The sequence below is a fragment of the Trematomus bernacchii genome, unplaced genomic scaffold, assembly GCF_902827165.1.
Source record: "Trematomus bernacchii unplaced genomic scaffold, fTreBer1.1, whole genome shotgun sequence".
Taxonomy (NCBI): domain Eukaryota; kingdom Metazoa; phylum Chordata; class Actinopteri; order Perciformes; family Nototheniidae; genus Trematomus; species Trematomus bernacchii.
Window position 1 is genome coordinate 7871859 of NW_022987582.1, and position 11826 is coordinate 7883684.

At 40.1% G+C, this 11826-nt stretch overlaps 1 protein-coding gene across 1 annotated transcript; it reads right to left on the bottom strand.

Moving 5' to 3' along the window:
* Window positions 1–4556: 4556 nt before the first annotated feature.
* Window positions 4557–10475, bottom strand: irx4a (iroquois homeobox 4a). Its single transcript, XM_034128086.1, has 5 exons — window positions 10431–10475; window positions 9295–9546; window positions 8330–8433; window positions 6375–6685; window positions 4557–5272 (listed from the first exon to the last, which is right to left on the bottom strand). Exons 1-5 carry the CDS (start codon window positions 10473–10475, stop codon window positions 4557–4559), a joined length of 1428 nt encoding a protein of 475 aa, XP_033983977.1.
* Between the last annotated feature and the right edge of the window lie 1351 nt (window positions 10476–11826).

Genomic DNA, 11826 nt, shown 5'->3' on the forward strand with positions numbered 1-11826 from the left:
ACATGTTTTTTAACTTTAAATACCTGTGGTTCTTGCACTATGTCAATTCCCTAAGATATTGAAGTGACTGTTATTTTGTATATATTGATTGTTGTGTTTTATCTTAATGTGTGCATATGTGTAAATGTGTCTGTTGATTGTATATATATAGGATATACATATTTGTATACATATTTGTATATTTGTATTATTGTATTTTTGTATTCGGGATTGTTGGAAACGTTATTTCGATCTCTCTGTCTGTACACACAAACTGAAAGATTGACATTAAAGTTGACTTTGACTTTTGGATGTTCCGCCCAACCACATGCTCTTCAAATCCCTTAAGACTGCACATATAATGAAATATCAGAATGCTGCGTCTTTGTTCACTCCATAACATTACATCTACCAGCTACAAATGTGATACGAGATATCTCATGGACTTGGAAGATACTAAGATTGTACCGGGCTATAAATAAAATAGCAAACAAAATCACAATTCAGCCTCAAAATAACCAGAGAGAGAACATCCCAGATGCCTGCTTATAGAATTGCAGTTATCTGCTGGTGAGCTTAACTGGGTCTAAGTTGTCCGGCAGAGTCGAAGTGTGTTGTGATGACCCGTGATTAGACCCTCTTGGCCTTTCCTCTGACTCTAAGAGGGTGTGAGATTACAACCCTGGACTTGTATGGAGGAACTACAATCACTAGTAAGCCAACCTAGCCAAACTTATTTATTGTGAGTGCTTTTAGAAGCTGTTAAGAACATTTAATTGTGTTTTAATCAATTAAATTAGGATAATATAATGTGAAAAGGAGTACTTGATGTGGATCGCATTTTTCTATCTAAAACATACACACTCAGTTCAGTCAGAGTGACTGAGACGGTGAAAAGCGATGCCCTGCAGGCTCAAACCTCTTGACCTGTGGAACGACTGCAGGGAGGTGATGATAGAGCCCTGATAGGGGCCAGTCACTGGGGCCTCAAGGCACATCCTGGACATGTCTTTCAGGCAGCAGGGCTCTGAACACAGCCACAAATACACACACATGATCACACACACGTAAGCCATATCTCCAAGCAGTTGGAGGTAGAATAAGAGGAGGCACTTCAGATTTAAAAGAAGGGGGTACATATTATACACCTCATCCTGGCAGCTGTGGAGGGGTATCATGGTGGTCCTTCAGACACAAAATCAAATGTTGAACTTTTCTTTGTGTAATATGCTCTACCATGGTCATTTTTCTTTACTCAACTGTTACTTTGAATTCCTCTGTGTATTATTCAGAACTATATCAATATATTCACTGGCTAAGATCAGCCATGCCAAGCATTCACATCCACTGACATTTAGATGTAATTCAATCCTTAGGAAAACAAATGTTTTTCATAAATGATATGATTACACACCTGAAGGCTGTTTTCTTCATTGTAGCTTTGCAGCTTTGAATTTATATTTTCTTATAATAATGCACTTTGTTTTAATTGGAATAAAAGGCCATTCAATTGATTCTTGAAAGGGTGCAGGCCAGAACAACAGAATGCCTTGTGTTTGTGTGTGTGTGTGTGTGTGTGTGTGTGTGTGTGTGTGTGTGTGTGTGTGTGTGTGTGTGTGTGTGGTCTCTCTACACTGCTCTTTGTGTGAGGTCATGCTTCATATTTTCATTTAAGCTTTGATCACATTACTGCTATTCTCACCATATTAATGTTAGTCAATGAATAGATTAAGTATTCAATTAAGCCCAATGTGTGTGTGCGGCGTGCGTTAAAGTGTTTTTGTGTGTGTGTGTTGATGTGTAATGATGTGTAAATATATTTATGGCTCAGGGTCACAGTGGTATTAACCTGACCCAGACTCTGTCTCTCTGGGGAAGCTCCGTGCTGCTGATTGTTCTGTGTTTCAGTCAGCTTTTCAAGGGCCTTCTGCTAGAAACAGAGCGTGTGTTTGACAGGATGCTTGTTTGAAAAAAGGGAGGAAGTTAAGAAAAGGTTTCATAAGTTTAAGGGTATTGCTTGGACCCCTTGTCTTGAGACTATCATGCTGCGCAGCTCTGGTGGACATTGTCTTTCAGAAAGTGACATAGAGCTTATATGATCCCTGTACTCAGCTGAACTCGCAGGAGGACTACACACCGTCTGCTCACTTACGTGCTGCTTTTACCAAGCGGGGCAAGGTATTTCAGTTAAAGTTCCCATCAGTCAAGGCATATGCCAAAGGCCTACAGTCTTATTCAATTTTAAACCTCTAATTGTAACGTTTAAAAGGCGTTTAGGATGCCCTTTCTTTCTTCTCCCTTTTCTCATTTCCATTTAATGTGTTGTGTCAAAGTCTATTACCTCAGGTGGACGTCTGTCACCGTAAGTTGAAAAATGGGAAGGGAAGGGGGGGTAGAGAAAGAGAGGATATGGAGGGAGAGAGAGAGAGAGAGAGAGAGAGATAGAGAGAGAGAGAGAGAGAGGAGATAGGAGAGGAGAGAGATAGGGAGAGAGAGCTAGGATGATAATAGAAGAGATAGAGACTAGATTATAGTGGTTGGGGTGAGAACACAAGAGGAAGCCATCAGCTGAGGTTTGCCAGGTCGATAAAGCTTTTAGATTTGGAGATGTTTTCAGGGGGAGCCCATTTCCTGCGGCTAAGAGTTGTTAATGGAGCTTAAGGAATTATCTTATGACTCTCCGTTTGAGAGCAGTTTATTCCAGCCCGGACCCCGCTCCTTTGTCGGAGTGGCTGAATATGCTGCTGTCAACCCCGCTTAATGAAAAGTAACGCGTCGCTGATTACAGTTTTATTTGGTCTCTATGTAAAAAGCCCCTGTTAATTTACCATCGCGCTCCCTCTGTGTGTTCGTATTTGCCACGGCTGAATGATTTAGTTATAGCCGGCTTCTCTCTCTCTCCCCCCCCCTCTCTCTCTCACACACTTCGTGTCTCTTTCTCTCTAATACAAAGCCACTTGGTTCGGAGGTCTAATAAAATCTGTCTTCATGCTAAATTAATTAAATGTCGAGACTCCATTGTTTTATCTGTGGGGCCTTTAACTCTGGCCTAATTTTTCTATCAGTGGCCATGAAAAATTAAACACAATCTTGCATGTATAGGTTAATAAATATCCTTACACCATGGAAACTGAGAAAAAAACACGCCTTTTTTACGTGCATCACCTGTCAGATATCTTTTCCCTGACAACGTTTTCTCTGTTTATTTTGCGGTCATGTCACTGTCCTTTGGAAGTGCTGCAGGCAACGTTTTACGAGGCAGGAAGGCAAATAAAAACATACATCCTGAGTCCGATTTATAGAAAATCCCTATTGTCCACTACTGCACTTTCTTCCATGAGATGGGGGGGCTTTTCCCATTAAAATTCATCACTGAACCCCCCTTCCCTTCTTCCCCTTTCCCCCTCTCTCGCAGGACAGACGGAGTCCCCCGAGAGCTCCACTTTCGCCATTACTGTCAAGTACCCTTGACTCCTTTCTTTTTGCCCTTTTATCTACAACAACTAATTCGAGTTCCTTTGCCCTTTTCACTTTTAGACGACGTGAGTGCCTCCCCTCGTAAAGCCCTTTCACTTTCCAGAGGGAGGAATCAGCATCCAGGCTGTTTTTCTGCAGGGCCCCGTCTCGAGGAAATTGAGGGGTTAGTGTCAAAACGAAAACTCTTCACTTCAAATTATTTCGCAGGGCCTCGGTTTTGAACCCGTTAATGGACGTATGGCGAATAACTTACCCTTTTGACAGCTGCATCATGGAAGGTGTTGAGATGTTTCGATAATATTATCTGAGAGCAGAAAGGGGAAATCAATAGCCTGACATGGAATATGACTGCGAACATCCCAATTACAGCCTGTTTAGAGGGAATTAATGAGGCAGATCTTAGATACTGATATTGTTCTGTCTTGAGGGTTGAGCTGCCTCATTTTCTCCCTGTCACTAAGAGTGGGTGTTTTTTTTCTGAGAAATAACACATGGGGATATGTTCGATTGTGCATGTTTTAATGGGTTCAGAATGAATTGAGGCGTATTAGGCCTCATGTGTTCTAGTTGCAAAGTTGTGTACTGAGTTTTAAATGAAACAAATGTAATTGATTGGATTTCAGCACCATAGACAGCGACTCAACCCAACTTCAGAAACGGACTGCTTTTATTTTCAGTGAACAAAGTTGAGACGCTCTCATCCACCTCATAAGAGAGCTGTGCATTTGTGAGACTTTTTTTTTCTTTTAATAGTGATACTCAACTGTTGAGACCTAAATAATATTCAATTACATTTGCATGCGCATAGTAAAGAAAAATCAATAAGGAAAAAAATCATGTAAACCTTAGGCCTATTTTTTCCCAAAGATGTAAACTTTTAGTTATACATTTCAATAAGTACTGTGCGTGCGTTAACTCAAATAAGCCAAACCGATCCGGTTATGTCACTTGTGTAACGCCGATGTAACAGTATACCTTTAAAAAACGAATAAAACATAAAGAGGAAACCATGGAGACGAAATAGTATTTTCCACCCGACTTTGAGTCAGTCATAAAGAGTCTCTCCTCTTGTTTTGCAATAAAAGGGTCATTTGGTTTTGTTAGGAGCAGAACAGTTTGTTGATAGTTTTTGGGAAACTCATGGCACTGTCTTTGGGGGAGTCTTGGTGGTGCTGCTGCAAGGCAGAAGTGCTCCTCTCAGCCTCCAGGAGCGCGCCTTTGGTGTTCGCGCTCCAAGAGACGGTGGTGTTGGTCAGGGCCTGGCTCAAAGTGCTGTGCCTGAACAACGGGTCGTGGAAAACCCCGTCCACCCAGTTTCTCAGGGTCGTGACCGGCGAGTCCTGCCTGTTGTCCAGGCCGGTCACGGGTGAGGTAGCTACGGGGGGCGGGCTGAGGGAGGAGGGCGGCGGCTGGCACCTCAGCATACAGGACGGGTACTCAGTCTGGTTCAGGGACGTCGCAGTTTGGGCCAAAGACCAGATGCGAGGCTTGCCGTCTAAAATCTGATGCCCCTGTTGCTGCTGCTGCTGGTTATAGCACGCCTTTGCCTGCTGTCTGCTGTCCACCTGGAAGTCTTCCGGGTTCGTTTTGAGACAACTTTTGCTCAAGTCCTGCTCCCCTCCCAGAGAAACAGGGATGGAGATTTTCAGAGACGAGTCCTTGATGAGGTGTTCTGCGGGGCAGTCGCCCGTCGTTGACATGTGTGTGTTCATGTGGTAGCGGTGCTTCAGCTCACACTCCGAGTTCTCAGACTCCAGCGTGTCGAAGTCGTCCAAGTCGCTCAACTGGAGATCTTTATCAGGCCGACTTCTTGTCTCTGGGAGAAAGAGAACAGAGAGGAGACGGCAGACATGTCAGTGAAGATCTGGAGTCAGATCTTATAATGGCATCAATCAAGTATTGAACTTCAATCACTCTTGTAAAATAAAAATAAACAATTATAAAAACAATGTCTGCAGCCTGATAAATGAATCCTGAAACGTTTCATCATAGATCCACTGTAACCAGACGATTTTCTGTTTTATCATTAATTATATTAATTTCATCCTATAACAAATAATGTCAGCATTTGTTGAAAACAAGTTGAAAAAAACAGAACATCATGTAACCTTAAATAAAAAAAATAGTTAAACTTATATTCAGTGATTTTACCTTCCTCCTTATCCCTTTGTGCAACTATAAGGTCTCTCTGATTGTAAAGTTTGTTATGTGGATGCAGTCCTTCTGCAGGCAATTCACATACAACTGACAATAATGTTAATTTTATAAATTACAAATAAATGCCTTGGTTTCAGCAAGGTGGATATTTTAAGAATAAAATGTAAAAGACTAAACAAATGTACAAGTAATCAATAACATGTAAGAGTGATAGGATTGCCTCTGATACATGTCCTATTTTAATTGACATTCAAAAAAACAAATACAAAAAGACAGTGTGGTAAAATCATCCGGGTTTACAGTGTGGTGGATGAAAAATAAAAGTAAAATCTAATACATTTAAACAAAAGTTGTCGACAAAGCAGTGTCATCAAAATTCTTGTTCTTTTGTGATTATTATGTATTCATCATTATCCATCAAAGTTGAATAACATAACATGTAACGTATATATGTAAAATATAACATGTGGATATTTGCTCTCTTTTCAAGCTACAGCTAAACATATTCGACCTGAGCTCCTCCAACAATGTAACATATATAATAAAATAAAAAATGCAAAAAGTCTATATACATGTAAATAGAATATGATATGTACAAGAACAGAATATTAAATTAAATTTAAGACAAGTTGTCATGAATACAAGGCGTCTTTACAACGGTTTTGAGACAAAGTCCCCTCATATAATGCCAAACTATTTGACATACAACCTGATAGTTCTTTCTTTATTTCAGCAGAGTAATAATGCATTGTGACACTTACCATCCTCATTGTTCTCGCTTTTGATCTGCTCCTCCTGAGACCCATCATCATCCTCGTCATATCTCTTCTCCTCTGAGCCCTTGTTTCTGGGCGGCCATGTCATCTTGTTCTCCTTCTTCAGCCTCCTCCTGGCGTTGGCGAACCATGTGGAGACCTGCGTCAGGGTCATCTTGGTGATGATGGCCAGCATGATCTTCTCCCCTTTAGTCGGGTACGGGTTCTTCCGGTGCTCCTGCAGCCAGGCCTTCAGGGTGCTGGTTGTCTCACGCGTGGCGTTCTTTCGCCTTGTTCCCCCATCCATGGAACCATATCTGTTAATGAAAAGAACACAATGGTACTGACAAGGTAAATACAATATGTGATGCTTGTTGGGTTACAATTTATAAAGTCTTGGCATGGCAGTTTCTTTCTGAACACCATGACAGAGCCATCTGCTTGTTGGAATGTTGAAATTATTCATAGCATACTTTATACGCCTGAAAATCCCACTGATATATCTGTGCCCCTTATGGTATGAACATTGAAAGTAGACCTCATGTCACTTAAGGGACATCATTTAGAAAAGACAGGGGAGGGGTAGACCACCAATCTTTAAAATGTAATATTGTCAGTATATTTCATTTTTGTTCATAAGCCATGGGGGACTCTTTTCTGTGAGAGCACATCAATTGCTAAAACCCCTCCGACATCCCTCTGTAACACCCACTCTGGTATTTAAAGTGTGCGATCAGTATAGAAATATGTAAATTATCCTACCATGTTTGGACATGATGCTATATATTCCCCAATATCCCTATTAAAGCCATTCTTAACGTGGCGTAGGCTAAGACTCAATACGCACAAATATCAACCAGCTCCATTTAAAATGCACAGTGTTGATTTTCAGTCAGCAGTGAGCTGTAAAAGTCCTCTCAGGGGAGGCTTTTATGATGCTTTTATAGCTCCGTACAGCTTAGTGCAGGTCAAGCACTGCTAAGGGAATCAAGAGGAGAGGAGCGCTGCACCTTTCTATACCCCTGCGCTGTTTCCTCGCAGATAAAATAGACTGTAAAATTGCTTTATTGAGTGTAATGATGAGCCCTCAGGTAAAAGGCGGGCGCAGACTGAGTGGTAATGCTGTAGGCCTGCTTGTTTTTCTGAGTACCACTAATTCTGTTTTGCCTCAGACTTTTAGGCCTTTTGCTGGCTGTGCATTTATTAGCATTCCTGCTGACACCTATTTGCCCTTCATACTGAATTTAGAGTGATTGGTAAAAGTAGCTGGATTAAGGTTTAGGTAAGGTAAGGGATGTGAACTCCCAAAACAAATCAATATGACAATTTACTGATCAATTAAAACAACGCTATAAAAAAGTGTTAGATATCCAATGCATTTAGGTTTGAGCAGGTATCTTCATAGATGTTGGTTCTATTCAGAAAGAGTGTTGATCACAGGTTATCATTTACGCTCTAAATTTCAAGCACATCGCAGGCTTAATCTGGACGTCATGTCATTATTGGAAAGACCTTTCAATATGGCAGGCATGCTCTTCACAACACTGAAGAGGCCTTGTGTCTTTTTTCTGAAGGGGCTGTGAGTCTTGTGAAGCACATCACCTCATCAGGAAAGAAATGTGTCATGAGATGAAGGTGATGACCCAGTGTTTGCTGGATGTGATGAAAATGGCCCTGACCTCCGGAATAATTGATTTAACGCTGGGAAAACTAACCCTACACGAGTGCACAATACTTTAGGAGTTACTTTAGTTTTCATCGCATCCGGTTTTAGCCGCTTAAAACAGTTGATATAAGCAAATCTGTTTGACAGTGGGCGTGAAGGCACAGCTCAAGATGAGCTTTACCTCTAATTTGCAATGTATTTGATTACACATACAGTTTATTCAAATAGTTCTGATGTTTGCATTGACAAACAACTTTCATACTGTACAGAAGACAAATCAACAGAAACAACATACCTGTCATACTGATACTGTCCCAAGGTAGGATCATAAGGGTAGTAGGCTGCCTGGGTTATTCCCGCATGTGCAGAAGCTGTGGCATCTTTAGTATCGAATGCTCCCTGCAATCATACAAAGACAAGAGTTTTCAAGATGATAGAAATAGGAAATCAACTTACATTAATGTGACTTGTGTGGTGCTGAAAAAAAGATATTCATATTGGCTGTATCAACAAAATCTGCTTGTTCATGTGTTTCCTTCGGGCTATTGGACAGCAGATTGTGGAGTAAATAAGAATTTTGAAATATCTTCTAAGACATACTAACAATGCACATTGTCTATGGAATGCACACTCTTTAAACTTTCAAAACATTTTCTTTTTTTTATAAATAATCTTTAGAAAAAAAGTATAGAATGTTTATTAGCTTGTTTAGTGCAGGTTTCCTAGCAAATCAACAATGAGTGTTTCAAGCTAAATAAGTTGTATTATTATCTAGCTGAATTATTATCAATAAAAAAAATCATTATCAATACTTTCCCTATTTTCTATGTGAGCATTTCAACACTAATATATCTGGGACAACTACATTTTTGGACTTAGAAGGCCCATGTTTTTCTGTTGTGGTCTGTTGAGAATTCATTTTTAATACATTTTTGGATATTTAGAAAATAAAGAATCCTGAATATTGAATGTTAGCCTGGTAAAAATTAACTTGTTTCCAATAGAAAACCATATGTTCTTAATGTAAACGAATTGGTTTATGCCTTGGTTCATAACAGATTACTTGTCTCAAGGAAACTGACACTATCTCTCATGATGAAAGGCATTTTCAATTACAAAAAAAAGTTGTGTTGAATGATAATATGCGGATACATCAAGAACAGTAAGCAGTATAGAGCATAATAAGAGGTGCCTGGCTTAACTATCAGCACCCTGCGGCTCCATTAATCAATGCCAAGAGGGATCAGATGAAGGGCTTACCAGCGAGTAGAAAGCGGAGGCGTCCGTGCCGTATGTAACGTAATTCCCATATCCTTGACTGCCGGTGTACGGGCTCCCGTACACGCCCAACGCAGCGGCCGAGCTGAGCTCATGCCTCGCCGTGGCCAGCAGCCGGCTCTCGTACACGGGACAGTAGACTGGTGTCTGCCCGGACGCGGCTACTCCGGAGTCGGCTATGGATCTGCCGGTGGACTCGCAGCAAGTGGTCAGAGAGTTGGTTGTCATCAGGAACTGGGTGGAAAATGTATCGTTTAATAAAGTTATTTGGCATGCTTTATTTGATAACTCATTGAAATAACATGTGATGTAGGCTATCATAGGCTACTGAGCACGTTTCAAAGTTAGTTCTTAACTTTGAGTTATTCTTACTGAAATGAACATGATAGCGGATTCCAAATAATACTTTACTTCCCTGACTCCAAAAATAAACATGTCTTAACTCAAAAATAAATTATATTGCTTTTTCGGAAATAACACAAGTGAACTTGCACTTATATGTTTATTTTTAACTAGTCTTTAAAAACTAAAATACAACATCAAATGACTGTTATACTAATAATGTACAGGTTTTATTATTGTGTACATGTGCGCGTAAAACGTGTCCAAAACGAGCCGTCTGTTAGCTTTGATCCAAATGCAACACATGCCTTGCAAACATAAACGACATGTTTTCCCAACAACGCCCAGTAATACCCCAACTAATACCCAAATGATTTTTTATGGCTCAGAGCCAAAACCAAAGCAGCAGCTGGGTTATGGCACAAAACACACAGCGTGTGCCGAACAAGTTGGCATGTGTGTTCCAGCGCAGATAAACATATGGTTGACATTACAGAGCGGCTATTATCTTTCAGAAATCAGTGAACGGGAGGTCGGGGGTCTCGCTGGTTTCTGATTTCCCTCTTCTTACCCTTTTTTCTTTCTATCGCTCGGAACACATGTATAACTGGCTGAAACCTAATACCTTTCCGATACGTGAAAGAGCTGTGACAGCTTCTCTGATTCTTGGCCAAAATGCGTAAAAGGATCACGCTCAAATCGATAAGATAATCAATCGCAGCAATATCAAAACAAAACATACAATTTACTGAAAAAAGGTAGAAACATGGACTTACTTGTGGAGCAGACGAATAGGGATATCCAAATTGTGGATATGACATGGTAGAGAGGTTCCCCAATATCCAGAAATAAAGCGAGACTGAAGGTCTCCACTCTAACGCAGGCTGCAGCTCTGTTTGACTGTACCAATTGATTGGTAAGCACAGGCTCCTAGGATGCTTATAGGGCGAAGCAGAGTAGCATGTTTAATTTGTGGAAAATGCCCCCCACTCAAACGCCTTTCAACAGCAAAAAAAAGAAAATATTCTAGCTCCCCCTTTTCTTCTTAAAAGTCTATTATAAATAAATAAATGACTTAAGGTAATGCCGCCTTTCTTTGCCTAGAATAATCACTTTCTTGTCAGATACATATTTTTGCCGTATAAAAAAGTAGTATAAAAGACGTCAGCAGCAGAGGCAGGTTGTTTTAAACGGCAGCGACTCTGACGTCAGAAGTTTCCCACTCTAAAAATGACCAGACTGTAACTTTAATAGGAATTTTCTTTCTCAGGATGACGGAAAAACAGAGAAGAATAATTAGAGTAAAAAAAACTTTGAGAGGGAACAGAGGAGGGACTACTTTAAAAAGAAAAAAATAACTTGTCCTGAAGATTAATTATTGTCCAAATCAATCCATTAAACCAATCAGTGTCTTGAATTATGCAAACGTATGTATCAGTTTAAATGCATTAGGGCTAATTAAGCACATTCTTATCATTCCTCCGCACTGATGCTAATCACTTTGGGAACTAATTGATTTTAAATTAATTAGTAAAGAATATATTATACTGGGAAGAGAAAGACATTGCAGGCCTGCCAGAAGATTGAGCAACATATTTAAAGCATTTACAATATTCATAATAGTATTTTGTAATTAGAAATGAATAAATAAAAAAATATATATTTTGGTTTTATACTCCAATTTCACCAGGAGGGTTGAGTCCCCAGAGGGTTCTAATTACCTTAATGCCTTCCCAAAAATGCTTAGTGTTGTTTGAATAAACGTCCCTACATCAAGTAGACACACGTTTATCTATCTATCTATCTATCTATCTATCTATCTATCTATCTATCTATCTATCTATCTATCTATCTATCTATCTATCTATCTATCTATCTATCTATCTATCTATCTATCTATCTATCTATCTATCTATCTATCTATCTATCTATCTATCTATCTATCTATCTATCTATCTATCTATCTATAATCATGGATCCCTCCCTCCCTTTCTCTCTTTCTTCACGTGTGTTTTTTGGTCAGGTGAAATCAGGTGAAACTGCAGTTAACCAAAACAACCAAAAGCCCCAAACTCTCCCTACACAGCGCCGGTGCCTTGCTTGGAGAATCCCGGGTTGAGACATGTGGATAGCCCCGGGGGTCACTCCTCAAATTAATGATGATGTACTCCT

What these genes read in the sequence shown, in the direction of transcription:
- irx4a (XM_034128086.1), bottom strand. Translation starts at nt 10,475, where the DNA reads ATGTCATATCCACAATTTGGATATCCCTATTCGTCTGCTCCACAA. An exon ending in CCTATTCGTCTGCTCCACAA is followed by an intron (nt 9,547 to 10,430) that starts GTAAGTCCATGT and finishes TTTTCCACCCAG; the next exon opens with TTCCTGATGACAACCAACTC. An exon ending in GGACAGTATCAGTATGACAG is followed by an intron (nt 6,686 to 8,329) that starts GTATGTTGTTTC and finishes TTTCATTAACAG; the next exon opens with ATATGGTTCCATGGATGGGG.